This window comes from Gymnoscopelus braueri, assembly GCF_963280865.1.
Source record: "Gymnoscopelus braueri genome assembly, chromosome: 9".
NCBI lineage: Eukaryota > Metazoa > Chordata > Actinopteri > Myctophiformes > Myctophidae > Gymnoscopelus > Gymnoscopelus braueri.
In genome coordinates, this window is record NC_137610.1 from 54,575,560 (window position 1) to 54,595,339 (window position 19,780).

At 41.5% G+C, this 19,780-nt stretch overlaps 1 protein-coding gene across 1 annotated transcript in view; it reads left to right on the forward strand.

Annotated features, from left to right (window-relative positions):
* Positions 1–1,710: 1,710 nt before the first annotated feature.
* rfwd3 (ring finger and WD repeat domain 3) overlaps positions 1,711–19,780 on the forward strand; it is a 39,459-nt gene continuing 21,389 nt past the window's right edge. The window contains exons 1-9 of the mRNA XM_080437375.1: positions 1,711–1,872; positions 3,949–4,253; positions 6,087–6,391; positions 8,610–8,662; positions 10,087–10,326; positions 12,736–12,827; positions 15,695–15,809; positions 17,591–17,825; positions 19,415–19,565. Of these exons, the coding sequence (XP_080293501.1) occupies positions 3,949–4,253; positions 6,087–6,391; positions 8,610–8,662; positions 10,087–10,326; positions 12,736–12,827; positions 15,695–15,809; positions 17,591–17,825; positions 19,415–19,565 (1,496 nt within the window). The 5' untranslated portion in view covers positions 1,711–1,872. The remainder of the gene's footprint in view (positions 1,873–3,948; positions 4,254–6,086; positions 6,392–8,609; positions 8,663–10,086; positions 10,327–12,735; positions 12,828–15,694; positions 15,810–17,590; positions 17,826–19,414; positions 19,566–19,780) is intronic.

Genomic DNA, 19,780 nt, shown 5'->3' on the forward strand with positions numbered 1-19,780 from the left:
TAGGTACAGTAAGTACATGTGACACATTGAACCACTGTGTACATCAAAGCAGGTTCAGCTGTAATTGCTACAAATATGCTACACAGCAATTCTTTGTGCAAAGAATGATCCAAACTCTCCATTCTATTGACTACATTACTATTACGATGGCAAGTTAGAACCACTAGAGGGCGGGGTGAACACACAGCAGGGTAGAAGATGATGAGATTGAGAACATGATGATGATTGAAATTCTTTATTATGAATATTAACCCCTTGAGGTGTAGCATTTCGAGGGGGTCCTATTGATACGATGTATACTCGTTTATTTTAGAAACAAATAAACATAAGAGGAGTATTGCACCCCCAAATAATCTTATTTTCTATTAATTCAAGGCTTCATGGGGCGTGTTTTGATAGAAAATAAGTCATTTTATGGGTGAACTACTCCTTTAAACAACAAAACAAACCAACTGCAATAATTAACCACTTCAACCAAACAATATCAAATGTAAGTAAACAAACAAACAAACAAGATAAATGATAAAACACTAATACAAAACAAAAGGACCAAACACAAGTCAGAGTATTAACCTCCAGGTAAGCATAAAATAATGGATTAATTCATAATCAGAAACAACAACAGAACATTATGGCCATATGGCCCACAAGTTCCACAACATACTTCAGCTTAGTAGGGCCATGGATCACACGACGGCCGTCTGTCACGACAGTCATGGATGAACTTCAACCTGGTTTTTGCCATTTCTCCCTTTTTAGCCCGTACATCTACATAAACGTTCAAATTTCAAATATAAAGTGCTTACCCCATGGCCACGGATATTAAAATTATATACGGGTTCTCAACAGTACCCGTATCTTCCGTATTGTTCAATTAAAAGCATTTTGATCCGATTGGTAGCCATTCTTTCCATATTTTCGTGTACGCTTTCAACTACGGGACCCTAACGGTTGGGAAGTGTATAGCACTCTGATGCATTATAACTCTAATGGAAAATGACCACCGATCGGATTAAAATGCTTTTTATTGAACAATACGGAAGATACGGGTACTTCTGAGGGCCCGTACATAATGTTAACATCCATGGCCATGGGGTCAGCACTTTATATTTGAAATTTGAACATTTATGTAGATGTACGGACCAAAAAGGGAGAAAGTGCAAACAAAACCCTCTAGTTACTAGTTGTAGATTTGTATTATTATTACAAAACCACTTCAGCCCTATACATTTCGGCCATTTGAAAGTAGCAGATCTACAAGCTCACAATGCTTCGCATCACGACGCATTGTGAGCTTGTAGATCTGCTATTTTCAAATGATTTTAATACATTTGAAAAAAATATTAAATGAGACATTCTGCACAATGAGTTCTTAATTCTACTTTTGGCACTTTAAGTACATTTTGATACCAATACTTTTGTACTTTTTTTTTACTCAAGTAAATCTTGAATTCAGGACTTTTACTTGTAACAGAGTATTTCTCCATTTAACAATTAAATTAAATCAATTCAATAAATATGTCAAATTCAATAATTGCAGTATTGATGTTTGTAAGCACAAAATGTGAGTACTTTTTTCCACCACTAGTCGGCGCTCGCACAGGAAACGGAACAGATCAACAGAAGTCACTAGAACAGAAGAAGAAGAACCGTGGCGCGGGCAGATTCGAGCGTCTCTCTCTCTCTCTCTCTGCATCACATCTGATCAACTATAACTCTGTTCAATTAAACACAATAACTATCAACCAAACCACATAAAACTCTCTCTGGACGTTGAAACACCTCCTCTAGCCTGATCCACTGAGTCATCATGACGTCATAGGTCTGAACAGAGACGGTAGAAAACTAAGAGTCACTCTCTCACACAACAAGGTAAAGGGTTTGTTTTGGGGGTCTGGTCTGTGGATTAGCCTGGTTAGCATGCTAAGCTAGTAGCCATACGCCACTTTGGCTCTGTTGTCGTTAGCCAGGTTAGCATGCTAAAGTGGTTAGCATGCTAAGCTAACCCAACGCCAGTTTGGCTCTGTTGTCGTTAGCCTGGTTAGCATGCTAAAGTGGTTAGCATGCTAAGCTAACCCAACGCCAGTTTGGCTCTGTTGTTGTTAGCCTGGTTAGCATGCTAAGCTAACGCCAGTGTTTTTTTGTTGTTGAGACAAACGTAACGTAATTTATATAAATAAAAAATGACATGCATTTCACGTGTTGTTGTCACTAAACGTTGGTGATATTACTAGGTTGGAAGTCACATTTATTAATGTTTATTATGAGATATATATGACGTTTTGGGAGCCAGGAGGAGTGAGCTAACGTTAGCAGCCGTTTAGCATGAAACTAGACTAGAGTCTAGTCGTTATCTGATGAATATTCTACACTAGAGGCCCATCTGGGTCGAAAAGAACAGATCTACAAGCTCTCAACGCGTCGTGATAGCTTGTAGATCTTCGTCAGAGCAGTCTGTCTCATGTTAAGTAATGACACGCTGGTTGTATAACTCAGTGGTTCTCAACCTGTGGGTCTGGACTCCAGGGGGAGGAGGGACCCCCAAATAACCTTTTTTGGGGGGGTCCCCGGGTGACAGTGAAGTGACAATTTAAGGACTTATAAGACCTTTTCAAATGTTAAATTGAATTAACTAAAAAAAGACCATTATTGCATCAAAAGTAATCATTATGAACCATCTATACTGTAGAAGTGGTCAAACATTGGCCAAATTGTCAAATAATATATGAGGAAGAGGCAAAATGTGTGAAAATAGCCGATCTACAAGCTCACACGGCGCCGTGTTGCTTTGCACTGTGAGCTTGTAGATCTGCTATTTTCACAAATTATCTGTGGAACCGAGTCAAACTAAATGTAACGCCTCAACTCCTACAATTCCAAGTGCTTGTCAGGGTAGGGGGTCCCCAGTTCAAATTTGATTATTTTGGGGGGGTCACGGCCTACAAAGGTTGAGAACCACTGGTATAACCCTAGTTTATACTTTCTTTGCACGTGTTTCATGCAAAAATATTGAAAATAGAGATCTACAACCTACAGCTTGTAGATCGCCTAATTATAATATTTCAGAAATAGGGATTGATTATTAATCGGTAATTAATGTATTGATAATGTCTTATGATCATTTATATCGATTTGTTTGATTAAGGCTAACCATTCTTTTGTTAAAAGGTTAAAGCACTATATTGTGATAGTAATCATTGCTATAGAGTGTCTGTTCAGTAACAGGAGTCTCCCTGTCTCTCCAGCTCTTTGATAAACATAAAATACTTTTCAGGTAGGTGACACATTTTCAGCCAATCAGGAGAAAGTACCTACTTATTATCAGCTTCAATTTTATAGTATTTCAGTTCCAATTGTGTCATCACTTCCAAATTCACTTCTTTATCCTTTATCCCGTGTGAGTTCTCTCTCCTGATTGGATAAAATTGGTATCCCAACCAGAAAATGCATTTTCTGTTTAATCAAGAGCTGGAGAGAGAGGGGAGACCCCCCCCCCCTGTTACTGAACAAACACTCTATAGCAGTGATTACTATCAGAAGAATATAAAGCAATTCAACGCTTATTTAAACAATATCACTTACCCTACCTTTAACTCTCTCAGTGCCAATGAAATAAAAAAAGATGTTCATACTGTGCCAGCAATGTTTTTTTTTAAGTAAAAAAAAAGTGCTCAGGAGCCGAGATACAGCCTTTTCCAGTAATAAGTTAAACAAGAAGTGAATGGAGCAGCAAATCTTCGGATCACAATATCTTGGGTTCTGAACATTCTTTAACAAAAAAATATATATATATATTATATATATTTTTTAAAAACTTTTTTCGTTCTTGGCACTGAGGGCATTCAGAAAAAACTCGGGATAACTCGTTTTGTGGCACTGAGAGAGTTAACTGTTGCACCCCAAACCGATGACGTTATCTCACCCGATCGTCCCTCTATCTATAAGCAGATGGAGGCCATGGAAGTGGACGTTGTCCATCGACCGGAGGCTCCCGGCGGGGAGCCCCCCCGGCCAGGTGTGGGGGCTGCAGCCGTCGGGGGCCAGTCGTCACCAGTGGTAATAGACTCTGGCAGCAGCACTGACATAGATGACGACGACGACGATGACGATCATCGGGGTCCATCGGTGGCCCCCCACGCGGCGCGTCTCCCCCCCACCTGGGCGTTCAGCCAGAGAGCAGAGCGAGACGTTCCCATCAGAGCCGCCGCCAGAGCCGCCGCCACCCAGGTGACCACGAGGCGAAGACGAGTCAGGTGAGTGAACTCGGCGCTCAAAACCGCCAATCGATTAGAAGTTCTCTGTCACCATGACTGATTTCACTCATCTAACTATTAACCCATTAAGACCTGGAACGCATCTGTGTCACTTTATATTTCTTTGTAGGGATGGGTATTGGCAAGAATCTCACGATACGATACGTATCACGATACTTGGGATACGATTATATCACGATATATTGCGATACGATACATATTGCCATATATTACGATATTATTGCGATATATTGCGTATCACGATATATTGCGATACGATACATTTTGCAATATATTGCGATACGATACATATTGCGATATATTGCGATATACATATATCACAACTACATATTGTATATATATACACTACATATTGAGTAGCTACAGATCAGTGATAGGTTCTTTGAATGTTTTTTCCCCCCCAAAAAATTGCGATATGGCGGCCTGGAGTATCGATACAGTATCGCGAAATAAAATATTGCGATATATCGCGAAATCGATAATATTGCCCATCCCATATTTTTCAAAAATAGCAGATCTACAAGCTCATAGCGCAGCACCGAGTGCTGCGCTATGAGCTTGTAGATCTGCTATTTTTGAAAAATATTGAAAAAAAATTAAGAATCGCCTCGGGTCTTAATGGGTTAAACCATTAAACCACCAGACCTGAGGCCGATTCTACCAATGCCTTCTAAACCAGTCATTCTCAAACCTTTTATGTGCCAAGGACCTCCAAATGGCTGCGCGGACCCCCATCTGAAAATGTTTTGTGCCAGGGACCCTCCAGAAAAGATTTGTTTTTCAAACACTTTAAAGATAATTAAAAAGAAATAGCAGATGTACAAGCTCGCAGTGCGGCACGAAGTGACGCGCTGCGAGCTTGTATATCTACTATTTTTTTAATATCCAACGCTAAAATCTTAAAATGACACGGGTGCTTTAATGGGTTAAATGAAGGAACTTCTGTATGTTCCACATCTTTCTCCTCAGTGCGTTGAGCAATTGATCTGAACTTCCACCCGGGCGTTGACCCTTTAGCATATTATGAAGAAAGTGACGGAGCCCATTGTTCCCTTTCCCCAAATTTAAGCTGTTAGCGTTTTTGTGTAAACGACGGAAATTCCCACACTGATCACATTCACACCACATTTATTTGATGATGAATTAATTGTGATACAAATATTTGCGATTAATGATTTAATAGGACATTTCTTTTTGCCTTTTTAGGCTTTGTAAACAAAAATAGCACGAGGCAGCTATGACAAAGCCTGTTATTGAAACATGCATTAATTGAGTGTTCTTGTGGGGCCTGAAGCAAGAACCCCTCGTTACAAATTCAGACTTAAAATGTAAAACCTTTTAAAAACCTTTTTAACCCATTAAGACCTGAAGCCGTCTTCTAAATCCTAACAGTTTTCTGAAAAACGTATGTTTCTATATCAGTGGTTTTCAAACTTTTTCATGTCAAGGACCCCCCAAAATGATATGTGTTTGGCCGCGGACCCCCATCTCAAAATATGTTGTTCCAGGGACCCCCTCAGAAGCAAAAGAAATTGCTTTAAAATAATATATATATTCAAAGATTAGCACACATTTTTCACGATTTAAAACAAATAGAAGATATACAAGCTCTATGAGCTTGTATATCTGCTCTTTTTGAATAGCCCAAAGTGTAAAATAATGCTTTTTAGCTCAAATCTAAAAACGACACAAATGCGTTCCAGGTCTTAAAGGGTTAATTGTTGTTATTGCAGACTGTTTTTCGTTGATTATTTATTATTTAACATTTCACGTCTCACTAAGTCTTGTATTACTCGTTCTCTGATGTTCCAGGCAAGGTCTGAGGGTCCACTATCCCAGCCAGACCGCCAACGCCAACCCCTCCCGAGGCTTCCTGGATTTCCTCCTGCGCGCGCCGGCCGCCAACGTGGCCGAGCCGGAGTCCGGCGGCAGCACCACGGAGCCCATGTCCGGCAGCACCACGGAGATCAGTGACTCTGAGGACGAGCAGCAGCCCCCCCCCCACCACGCGGCCCCCCTGCTGCCGGCCGACCTGGCCTTGCCCTCCAGCCTGCGCGTGAGCAGCTCCCCTCCTCCCCAAGCCCCCCACACCCCCCCACGGAACCCCCCTCCCCCAGGTAGGGCTGGGCCATATTATGCAGTGGTGTAAAGTAACTTAAAGGGTTAGTTCAGATTTTTTGAGTATTTTCTGTAGGAAATACTTACCATTAATGTAGTGGTTGCAAAGGTATTAATTGATTGTCAGAGTTATGGTCCGGTTCTGATGAATATGAAGTAGTTCCGGTAGATTAGTAGATTTGGTGGGGGCCGCTCATTAAAAATAAATGAATTAAAAAAACTAGCGTCATTTGTATTGTTGACCTATTTCTACCATATAGAGCAGGTTTCGTTCAATTTCGACCCCTCTGTCACATGGTACTAATGTTTGTGTCCAGAATCACTGCGCCGCGGCAGCCTACTCACGCACAAAATATATGACACAAAAAATAGTACCATGTGACAGAGGGGTCGAAATTGAACGAAACCTGCACTATATGGTAGAAATAGGTCAACAATACAAATGACGCAAGTTTTTTAAATTAATTTATTTTTAATGAGCGGCCCCCACCAAATCTACTAATCTACCGGAACTACTTCATATTCATCAGAACCGGACCATAACTCTGACCACGGGACTCGGGCAATCAATTAATACCTTTGCAACCACTACATTAATGGTAAGTATTTCCTACAGAAAATACTCAAAAAATCTGAACTAACCCTTTAAGTACATTTACTCAAGTACTGTACTTAACACATTCGGTGCCAGAGTTGTATTAAAACAGGGTACGTCTATAGTGCCAGAGATCTCACCGTTTGTAACGCTGCGCTGTTCAGAGCTGTAGACTCGCCGACGAGCACCCGGATGTAAACCATGGATGCGTGTACGATGGTGGATGGTCCAGGCTAACGCCTGGAACAATAACATCTCTCACGCGAGCCGCCATTGTGGAGTGATAGGCTCGTTTTCACCACGTTAAAAAAAAGAAGACACAAGGAGATGTATAATGGGAGCGGACGGAAGCCAGGTGATCCATCTGTCCCTTCCATTTAACACATTGACCGTCAGAGGTTAATCTCATAATGTACCAACATTTTATTGTTGTTTTTTCTTTTTTTCACGTCGCCATAGACCTCGTTAAAATCCTTAAGATTGAGCTGTGCACTGTTTGTATACATCGCGGACATCTCCCTGCGTCTACCAGTCCAAACCACGTGTCAAACGGAGCCGCCATGTTGTAGTTAGAACGGTTTATGTTAAACAGTGATCAGCGAGGAGAAAAACTACAATCAAAGAAAATGGCGTTTCAGTGTGCGCTTTAGAATGGAGGCCAACGGGATCGGCAAAACATGATCCAGAATAATTCCGTTTCCGGTGGTGTTACGATGAAATGTGCCGTATAGAAAATTGAAAATTTTTTTTTTTCGGAAAAAAAGGAAAAAGCACCACATCCCGTAGGCTACGGGATAGGCGCTGTACGGTTGGATTTATCGGCCCGTAGGCTACGGGCCTGGCGGTGAGAGTGTTAAGAGGCACCAAAGTTGAGCTAGCCCGCCCCTTGTGGAAAAAAACGGAAACAAATTAAAACACGAGAAATCACGAAAAATACAATTGTAAAAGGTGTTTGGCTCAAGTTGCGTCAACACCATTATGTATCCTCTGGAAAACACGGCATATTTGTCGAGCTAAAGGGTTGTGTAATAACGTACAGATTAAGCTTTTACATGTAGGCTTAGTTACGGTATGTGTAGTCATGTTATTTTTTTTACCACTTTTGTTTCATGCATCCTAATGTCATCGTATAATTCTTGTCTCCTTTTACTTGATGTTCCGTGTTAAAGCACATTGAATTGCCTTGTTGTTGAAATGTGCTCTACCAGGGGTCTTCAACAGGGGGTCCGGGACCCCTAGGGGGTCCTCAGAGCTACTATAGGGGGGTCTGCCAAATCTTTGTGTGATATGATTTAGTTTTTGTTACATTAACCACTTGAACCCTAGAATTTCTGAGGGGAACATTAGCCGAAAATAGCAGATCTACAAGCTCTCAACGCCTCGCGCTGCGAGGCGTTGAGAGCTTGTAGATCTGCTATTTTTGGCTATAGGTGTAGAGGGGAAAAATGGCAGACTAAGTAAAAAAAAAACTTTAATCTGAAACACAATTTTATACAATATAGAGTAGGGGTCCCTGCTTCATCTTTCTCTCAGCTAGGGGGTCCTTTTCCTGAAAGACCCCTGTGCTCTACAAATAAGACCGCCGTGCCTTATATTCTTGTATGTACCCTTTATATATACAGCTCCCACTACAGCCAGGACTTTAAGGACAGCGGCTACAGAACAAAGTGTTCAGGTAAGAACTTCAGATCAATAACATGAAGAGTTCATAAACTGACCAAAAGGCAGTTGTGACGTAACGCTCATAGAGTCCACAGCTTGTTTCTCCTCAATGGTGTTTTATTGTTCTCGATGGGGCATCAACAGTACACAAGAACGGGGGAATAAATGACTAGATTGGGGGAAAGGATAAAAACTGATTGCTTGTCCACTTCAGCCTTATTTTATACTTATCACACAAAAATTAGCTCACAAAACATCCGTTTTTGAAATGTTTGCTGTAACATTTTTGAATACCCAAAGTAGGGATGACGGGTGAAAAGTGGTTAAGACACAACCTTGAACAAGTTAACTTCCATAACCTCAATCTTATCGTCTCTATATGTCCAAAACGGTTACTTTTCACGATTCAAATCAGATCAGGAAGCAGGCCGCGCTTTACCCACTCAAATGTAGAGTGCGGGATTTACGTGTGCTGTTCCTTCCCCACTAGAAACAAGCCGAAACTCATTTAACAATAGCGTCCTCGAAGCCGACAAGACCACGGAAAGTTAGTAACATTTTAAATTGCTCTTTCATCATAGAAACAAGTGGGCTTATAACCAAAACCATCCATGTTCTTTGGGAGAATTAGTGTTAGTGTTCCGTGGAGAAATATTGTTCGTGGGAATGAAAACATAGTCGCACCACCGGAAGTGAAAGGCTGAAGGCAGACCAAAACCCTGGTTTCCTTGCACACGGGTGCTCCGTTGAGCTCCTCCCAGAGCCAAGTGAATGAGTAAAAAACAGCAGAGGGCGCTGTTTTTCCTTTGGCGATGGGTTCCCAGATTGGCAGATGTGCTACTTTTGATACTTTTGTGTGAGACTGAAAGTATGATCACGAGGTCTTCAACAGGGGGTCCGCGACCCCTAGGGGGTCCGCGGAGGTACTGCAGGGGGTCCGCGAAATTGTTGTTTGATTAAACAATATTTTTGTTTGAAAAAATAAAAATAAAAAAAATTATTTTTCCCCCCCAAAATGTCAAATTGTCTTTAAACAACATGAATCGATAGCAAACAGATAAATGGAGGCACAATGCACAATAACATGGTATGTTTATACATATTTTGTAGAGAATTTTTATTTTGCACACCTACTGGGGCGTAGGAGCAGGCAATATAAAACACATTTGTATACGTAAATATACAATATATGTGGTAGCCCCCCCTACCCTACGAGGTAGGGGGTCCCTGCTCCATCTCCCCATCAGTTTGGGGGTCCCTGGCCTGAAAAGGTTGAAGACCCCTGACGTAGGGCATTCATTTATGAAAAAACACAAACTTAGGATAGGGTTCTGCCCCGACAGCAACGATATGATTGGAAACACATTTGGTTTGGTTTGATTATATAACATTGAATTGAGCCTGTGTCGTTTGCCTTGTCTGTCTCTTCATCTCCAGGCATCCTCTGCAGCCTCGGTACCCGTGGCGTCTGCTGCCGCCTCCACCGCGGTCTCTCTCCGGTCCTCTCAGGGCGACGAGGCGGAAGGCGAGGGGGATAACAACTGCCCCATCTGCTTCGAGCCCTTCACGTCGGCGGGGGGCCACCGGCTGTCCGCGCTGCGCTGTGGACACCTGTTTGGTTCCGCCTGCATCGAGCGCTGGTTGAAGAGCCAGGGCCAGGCGGCCAAGTGCCCACAGGTCAGTGTGATAATCTCCCTGTAGGCATGGATTAACCCTTTTTCTTTGGCTATTAAAAAATAGCAGATATACAAGCTCATAGCGCGGCACTCGGTGCCGCGCTATGAGCTTGTAGATCTGCTATTTAAAAAAATATATATATTTTTGGAAATCTTTGAATATCTATTTTTTAAAGCAAACATTTGTAAAATGTTTTGTTCCAGGGACCCCCCAGAAGCAAAGATTTGAGTTACAAGTGTTATAATATATTTGCACACATTTTCACGATTTTTCAAAAATAGCAGATCTACAAGTTGTAAATCTGCTATTTTTGAATGGCCAAAGAAACCTAAAGTGACAGATGTGTCCCCGGATTGAATGGGTTAAAGAGTATTTGAAATGATCAAACCATTACATTACATTACATTTACAGTACATTACATTACATTACAGTCATTTAGCAGACGCTTTTATCCAAAGCGACTTACAGTAAGTGCATTCAACACATTCAGGTAGGGAACGAAACTACTAATCACCAGAAGTCTTAAGTGCATTTTCTGCTAAAACAAGTAACTAAGAGTAAACCTAGCGCTAAGGTAAAAGTGCAATATATCAGCTATACCTACTTTCTTAAACAGATGAGACAAAATAGGAAAATCAAATAGGGGTGTTCGATATTGAAAAATATACTATCACGATATTTTTCAAGAAATATCACGATAGACGATATATATCACCATAATGTGAGTATTTCTGCATTGCAGTACTGATACTTTTACGTGCGTGCACTCTTTATGCGGGGATACCTTCGCTGTTTCACCCGCGTTTGGTTAAAAGTTATATCGAGTGACGTTCGAACATTGCAAACTTTGCAATTAACTTTAGTTTGCACCGTGTCGGTTTTGGAATATCCAAATGAGCCCGACTCTCCGTCCATTACTGCTGTTGTGCAGACTGACTGACAAGAGCGAGTCTGAGCGACGGTCCCCTCGCTGCCAAGAAGAAAGGAGGCGGGGACTTTGGGAGCCTGTGTGATGAACACAACAGATCTTCAAGCAATCAATGCAGTCCGGACGTGCGGTCGAGACGCGTTGTTAGCTTGTAGATCTGCTATTTTTGGCGAACGAAACCGTCGTACTACAGAAGTATAAATTAAGGTATAGAACTGCAAAATCATAGAATGTGAGTGCACACTATGACGGAGTGACTCACTTTATGACGATAGATACGATATCTCTAAAAAAGCATATCGTGGAGACATAGTATCGTCGCGACGATATCTATCGCCATATCGAACACCCCTATGAGCAAGAGCTAAAACAAATAAGTGTATCGAATAAACAAGATCCAATAAAACAATACAACAATAAAACAAGAGTTTGTACAACTAGTTAACAACAAGCAGGCAAGGCGAAGAGGAAGGTAGTGTTTCCTGAAGAGGTGGGTTTCAGCCTGCGGCACCAGCAATAGAATAAATGTTCAGAAGCATCTCCCATAAAACCCTAATGGGTCTGGGATATATTTACAAAAAAAGCAAAGGTTAAATTCAAGTCAAACTTTATTCCAGACACACAGGGGGTCCATAGAGTACATACAGACACACAGGGGGTCCATAGAGTACATACAGACACACAGGGGGTCCATAGAGTACATACAGACACACAGGGGGTCCATAGAGTACATACAGACACACAGGGGGTCCATAGAGTACATACAGACACACATATTATTGTGCGCTAGTGTTTGTAGCTCCTTTCACACTGTTTCACAAGTCACAGATTAACACATTGATTTCCAAGATATTAAACATAGTTTTCTATCCCCTTGCCAGCGTATAATTACCTCAATCCGATGATATTTGAAACGCCGTGGAACCGACATTGTGTCCCACAAACACAAACAAAATAGTCCCCGTGGGTTAGCGGAGGGATCTGTGTATCCATAGGAACGACAACGTTCCAACCGCCATCCGACATTTTGGGTCTTCGGCCCGCTGAAAACTAGTGGTTTTCAATGCAAAATAAATAAACTGAGTTACAGCTGTTTTTCTGAAAATCCAAAAAAAAAAACAAAAAAAACAGGAAGCGGATGGCTTCCTGTTTTTTGGGAACGACGTCACATCCACATTCTACTTCTCTGGGTGACGATCGATCATTCCAAAGCTGTGTTAGGTCCCTTGTGGAATTTCCCCCCAAAAATGAAAGAACGCATCAATGCGATCTTGGCCATCAATGTGTTAAGACTAGTCCTAATTAAAAAAATGTCATTTGTGAGATTTAGTGTTGCTTTAATGTGTGTGTAAGTACGATGTCTTTCAAAATAAGTCAAATTAAAAAGTAGAGGTGACATCGATCAGGGATTTTGTCCCGTATCTGTACGTTGGTGACTGTCTTTCATTGACCTGTTGTTATATCTTGTGTTTGTCCACAGTGCAATAAAAAAGCCAAGCGCTCCGATGTGATTCTCCTGTACGCACGCAGGCTGAGAGCAATGGACAACTCTGAGCAAGAGAGCCTGAAGAAGTGAGTATCACTGTGCAGATTACCTTTTTAAAGGGATATTTAACTTTCAAACATGTTGGGGGTCATTTTAACATCTGCTCAGGCTCCTGTGAGCACCCCAGACAGTCTTTAAGTTGCTTGGTTCAGTATTTAGATATTTGATATTCATTTTATTAGACACGCCTCCTTCTATACAAACCCATTGTAAACTTATAACTCCATTTTAAACCCTCCTTGGTTCTGGTGACTGATATTGTCCTTCTAATACACGAGGGGTCGTTATTGTTCAATTACTTTTTTCATTCATTTTTTATTATTTTATTGCATTTAATTATTCAAAAGTGTCCCCCAAAAATCTATTAACTCTCACAGTGCCAATGAAATAAAAAAACATGTTCATACTGTGCCAGCAATTTTTTAAAAGTAAAACAAAATAATAATATTTTTTTACCGTTTCTTGATTTAAAAAATCTTATTTTTGGATGCCACTGCGCGACCCCAACGGCACCCTCCCGCGACCCCACTTTGGTTCGCGACCCACAGTTTGAGAACCGCTGCTCTAGAGACATTTAAGGGTACTACTACTTGAGGGTGCATTACATAAGGACTGCACCTGCTCTGCGTAGTCCTTATTTATCTGCATTGTGAGGTTTTTATATTACATTGCTGGCATCTCTGCAGACATGACACTCTCAACCCTGAACACTGCAAACATCTTGCACTGTGCAAGAAGCATTAAATCAGGCCTAAAGTACACAGTCTCTGGTTACCACGGTACCCTGAGTGTTAAAGAGGAAACCGTTGTAAGGTGGTGGAGGGAAGGCTGCACACATTTATGAATGCTTGTAAATGGTGATTAATGTGTACTCTACCCTGACCCACAGCTACACCTAGGCTGCAATGTCCTGAGCTGACCTATAATTACCAACCGACCGTACCATCACTGTGCTGATTATAAAGCACTTGAAGCTGCGTTCTGTACAGGATAAATGCTTGATTAGTTAAAAAAATAATAACCCTATTATTATTATTATTGCAGTTATTATAATCAGTCTCCTCAGCAGCAGAACTAATGGAAACGCTGGTTCTTAAGAGCAGTTTGGTCTTGAATTACAATACACTATATACAGTATATTAGTTCAAAAAAGAGACCTTGGGCATTTTGTTTGTCCCCAGGAAAAGAACATACAATCTTTTTTATTTGGTTAAGCTTTGCTACTGCAATGGTGTTTTGCTCAAAGCTACATTAAGCAAGGGATAATCAATAGGGAGCAGGTCATTATTGAGAAATAAACCTCAACAGGGTGATTTAGAGATAGTGGAGCCTCTTATTACACGGCTACTTAATAAAGAAATTAATAAATTGACCCAAAAGTGAAGGATTTCACTGCTGACGGTAACTAAAGTATTCCATTAATTTATGCCGGGAGGTGCGTCCAGTGCAATGCGATCGCCTCGGAAAACAAAGGGAAGTGATGATAAAATAGAATCGATATTCGGTTACTGCATTGTTTATTTCTCACTTCAAAACTTTTAAAAAACGTTATTGAGAGCAATGTAGCTGTTAAATGACATTATGTGTTTGTTTACATCATGGCTGCCATGTTGGATATGGCACAAAATTGATATGAGCCAGGTGCTATGAGTTTTTGATTAGATGGCGGTCTGTTATTGAGTTCAGGGGTCATTATAAAAAAATAACACACCGCTGAATAGAGGTGCTGCGATCAAGGTTTTTGCAATCCGATCCGATTCCGATAAAGCAGCATCAAAACGGATCCGATTAATTCCGATACGGCACATAATAGTCTCTATACTGTATCTAATGTTGCATTGTTTAGTCTTATCCAACGATAACAAAATATTCAAGTTTTGGGTCTGAGAGTCTAAATCTCATCAAATGGTGGGATCCGTGGCTTAAATGTGGAATAAATAATGGACCTTGATATGAAAAAGGTTGAAAACCACTGGCCTGGAGGAGAGGGGATGAGAGGGGACAAAAACGGCAGAATAAAGTGGTCGTCTCTAGTCTACACCCTCCCCCAAGGTTAGGGTTGGCAGTGACAGGGACTATACAGTACATAATATTGTCTCTGTCGGGTGGAAACCTCATAGAGCTTGTAGATCTACTTTTGATGCTTTTGTGTGACGCTGTAGGATGATGAAGATTAGAAGGCCATTCATTTACACCACTGCGAGAGAGAGGCTCGCGTTGCAAAAGCCAGTGTTGTTAATTCAGCCAAAATCATTTACGTTTCAAATGGTATTGTTTGATCGGCTGGTGATATAATTTAACAGTCACAAGGTATTTATAAACATACTTGTGTGGATGACGGTGACGGAGAATTTGAATGAAGTCTGGATCAGGACGCGCTGCGCACTTCTGTGTTGCTTGCACGGACTGTGTGTCAGCCCGTACGACATATGGCACGCGGCCACGACCGCGGTCCACGCTCCTTATCTTTACTTTTTATTACTGATTGTATGTTAAAAACTAAATGTTAAAAAAGGATTGATCAAGTGATATTACTCAAACAGAGAACACAACCTCTCCAGAATCATAGTCAACAAAGTTTCACAGCGTGCTGGTTAGATACAACTGCTGGAGTGGAGTACTGGAATGGAGTGTTTTGATCGGAGCGTTTGATCGGAGCGTTTGATCGGTCATTTTCGAGGCGATCCGATCTCCATCTCTTACCTGATATCGGGCCGATATCCGATCTGTTAATCGGATCGCGGCATCTCTACCGCTGAATTCAGGGATTGACCAATCGGAATGAAGCATTCAACCAAACCGTGTAATAAAGGTAAATGGTATTTGCTGATATGTGTAGAAAGAACAATAGTGGATGAAAGGTGATGTGTTGGGTCGTGTGTTTCTCCTATAGGTCACTGGAGGACGAGCAGAGTCTCAGGAGGAGGGCAGAGCTGGAGTCGGCTCAGTGCCGGCTGCAGCTGCAGGTCATGACAGAGGAATGTGGCAAACTACGCAGACAGCTGCAGGTACGTTACGTACCTAATGTTAGTATGTATGTATGGAAGCAGCAGCATTTCTTCACATCTGCAACCGTCCAATTAACCACTTCTCCCTGACAAAGTTGAATTCCTTGTATGCAGTGGTGGAAAAAGTACCAAATGTTTTACTTAAAGTTGTACAATGCAAATTCACAACTAACGATTTTTAGCAACCTCTGCTGGTCACTACCGTCACTGCATACAATTTCCGTGGTCCTCGATTACCCAGAATTCCATTCGTTTTCACCGGAAGCCGGAAGCGTTTCAAAAAGCGATCTTTTAATTGTTTTATACTATCTACGGATCGTTTCTCTTAGCCAGTGGAGCATTAGTTACCATGAGCTGTGCTTTCTTTTTCTGTTCTTTTTCGATCTTCTAATCCTACATTCTCTTAAAATCAGCGTGAGGTTCCTTTTTGTTATTAGCGCGATAGTTCCTGGCCAAACAGGAAACCGTTGCGGTAGTTCCTGGCCAAACAGGAAACCAGTGCATTTCCACCTCCGTTTTCCGGCCAGATGACGTCATTTCCCCGGGAAAGTCCCCCCAGTCCACGTTCAATATAAAATATATAAATAAAAGGCTTCCGGGGGTGAAATTCATGGAGTGGGTGTTGTGAAACTTTTGCCACTCACAAAAGATATACAATTTAACTTTAGTTTTGTTGAAAACGTTACCTAGTATGCCTTTAAGTAAAAGTATCAATACTGCAATGTAGAATTTCCCTGTTGCAAGTAAAAGTCTGGAATTCAAAATTTACTTTAGGAAAAAGTACAAAAGTATTGGTATCAAAATGTACTTAAAGTACCAAAAGTAAAAGTACTAAAATGTTTGAAAATAGCAGATCTGCTATTTTATAGGGCTTAAGTGGTTAATGTGTTTTTATAGCATAATTTATATCTGCTAGTAGCTAAAGATTTCAAGTAATTGTAGTAGAGTAAAAGTACAATATTTGCCTCTGAGATGTAGTGGAGTAGAAGTAAAAGTATTGAAAATTGGAAATACTCCAGTACAGTAAAAAATTGTACTTAACTCTATAAACGCCATTGACTCGAAAACGCGTCAATAACTACTTAATCCACCCACGCCATTGACGCGTTTGACGCGTTGGATTTGCGTTCATTGTTTAATCTCTGATCGCGCTATGCTGCTTAAAATTCAATGTTATTCTCGAGTTCCACTTACTTCACCCATATCTGCATCCGGTTTCATGTCCTGGGTTCCGTTTCCGGTTTTTGATTATTTTCCCCCGGTCATTTCGTCCAAAATAGGTAAACAAACGGTTTTTCACACGGTATGACGGACAAACGGACAGCTTCTCTTCTATAATCTATGGTCTGGGTGACGATCAGTCATCGCCGTCGTGTATCACAACGTAATTCTGACGATCAAAACAATCTGGGAGGACGTCACATCCGTTTTCATGGTTTTCCCTGTCTAATAGCTCAAGAAGGTAAACAGTGACACCAGGAGCTGATCAAGCTATCATGTGCTGCTCTCTGGTGGCGGATTTGTGCGGCGTCTTTAAAAAACAGTCTGTTCAATTATTTTCATGAAATTTTTCAAAATATAAAAATAAAAAAAACACGAAAATTGCTGGCAATGGGGGAGTACTTTATGAAAATACTCTGGCAGTCAAAGAGTTAAGTACAGTACTTGAGTAAATGTACTTAGTTACTTTACACCACTGCTCGTTATGTAACCTCATAAGTTGGTGTGTGTGTGTGTGTGTGTGTGTGTGTGTTTTGTACTCGTGTAAATAAACGTGGTAGGAGTTGAAGACGTTGATGAGCCAGGCGGGCAGTGGCTCCTCCCAGCATTCCTCCTCGTTGCTCCTGGGTCAGTCCCAGAGAGCGGGGGACGCCTCCCGGAGCATCCAGGCCCAGTACCACTTCAACAAGGCCGTGTTGGTGTCCCAGACGGGGGGCTGCAGGGTGCTGTCCTACTGCGAGCCGCTCAGCTGTCTCCTGGCCTCCCAGAACTCTCCCCACGCCACCCTTGTTCCTGGTAAAAAAAAGAAAACACACTGTCTCTGCCGCCTGCCGGCTCCTGCTGCCTGTATTATCCCATTAAGACCTGAGTCCATTCTTAAAAATGTTTTCTAAATCCTAACAGTTTTTTTTTTTTTTAATCTAAAAATGTTTTTTCAAGATTTTTCAAAAATAGCAGATCTACAAGCTCATAGCGCGGCACTCGGTGCCGCGCTATGAGCTTGTATATCTGCTATTTTTGAATAGCCAAAGAAATCTAAAGTGACACAGATGCGTTCCAGGTCTTAATGGGTTATTTTAGTCTCTTAGAACGGCATCGTACACGGATGACGACAAACTTGTATGCGGTAAAACTTAATTCAAAGACCGCAGAAGTCTTTTTCTTTCTGTTTCTATAGCGCGCTATGAGCTTGTAGATCTGCTATTTGAAAAAAATATCTTGAAAATGGGTGCAAATCCTTGAATAATATATTATGTATGTTTTTAAAGCGAACATTTGTAACTCAAATCTTTGCTTCTGGGGGATTCTAAATCCTAACAGTTGTTTTTTGAAAAAGAAACCTTGTTGCTATAATATATCAGTGGTTCTCAAACTTTTTTATGTCAAGGACCACCAAAATTATATGTATTTGGCCACGGTCCCCCATCTGAAAATGTTTTGTTCAAGGGACCCCCCAGGAGCAAAGATTTGAGCTCAAATGTTGTTGCTGTCCGGCAGAAACCAGCTAACTCCATTTTGATGCTTTTGCATTTTTTTCCATAAATCAGTGCAATTGAACACCCTTTACGTCTGTGTGTTGGTAAAACAAATATTGAACCAATGAAAAGTATTAAAAAGCGCTTCAGACAAAACCAGCTAACTCCATTGGATCCTCAAACTTTCTGGAAAGCGAACTCCACCGGAGTTAGCTGGTTTTGCTGACTCCAGGCTCCACCCCCTTTTGACCTCCAACCTCATTGTGAGCTTAGAGGTCCATTCAGCTGTTCTTATCAATGATGAACAAAACCTCCTAACTCCACCTTTTGTTTTCATTTCCTGAAAAATGAACATTTTGGAGTTGGCTGGTTTCTGCCGGACAGCAGAGATATTGCTATAGTGCTTAGGAGCCGAGCCGAGATACAGCCTTTTGCAGTAAAAAGTTAAACAAGAAGTGAATGGAGCAGCAAATCATCATATCTTGGGTTCTGAACATGTTTTTCAAAAAAAATAAAATAATAATAATGAGTTGGGGCACACAGGGCGTCAGGCCTCATGACGTCTTTGACGTCTTGTGGCACTGAATGAGTTAATGGGTTAAGAGATAGAATGAATGTTTCATTCTATAGCCTCATTTGAATAAACCTAGGTACTATAATGGTTTAGATAAAAGCCCAGACCGAAGAATGGACATGATCGCTTCGAGCAATGTGCTCATTGTGCTGTGATGGAACAATGTATGACCTCCACATGAAACCTCAAATGATAATTAAAACCATCTATTCAGTCAGATTTAGCGTTTTTCAGAAGCCACAAAGACGGCTCTGGAAGTATCGCGCCACAGTTCCCTGATCAGATTGACACATCTCAGGATCTGTATGTCTTTCTCTCCCCCTCTCTCTCTCCAGGCTGCGGGGTGAAGAAGATCAGCGCGGTGAACATGAAGGCCAGCCAGTACGTTCCCATCCACGCCAAGCAGATCAGAGGCCTGGCCTTCAACAGACAGGCCGACAGCCTCATGCTGTCTGCGGCGCTGGACAACACCATCAAACTCACCAGGTAAGGAACACAGCACAACACAACACCATCAAACTCACCAGGTAAGGAACACAGCACAACCCAACTCACATGTGGAGTGTAGATCAGGTGCTGTGGTTTTTATTTTAACATCGTGTTGAGAACCGTTTCCCACTCTTTGCTTTTATCTCGTTGTCATTGGTCACTGCTTGAGTGCACGTCAGTGTTGCTCATGAACATAGCAGATCTACAAGCGC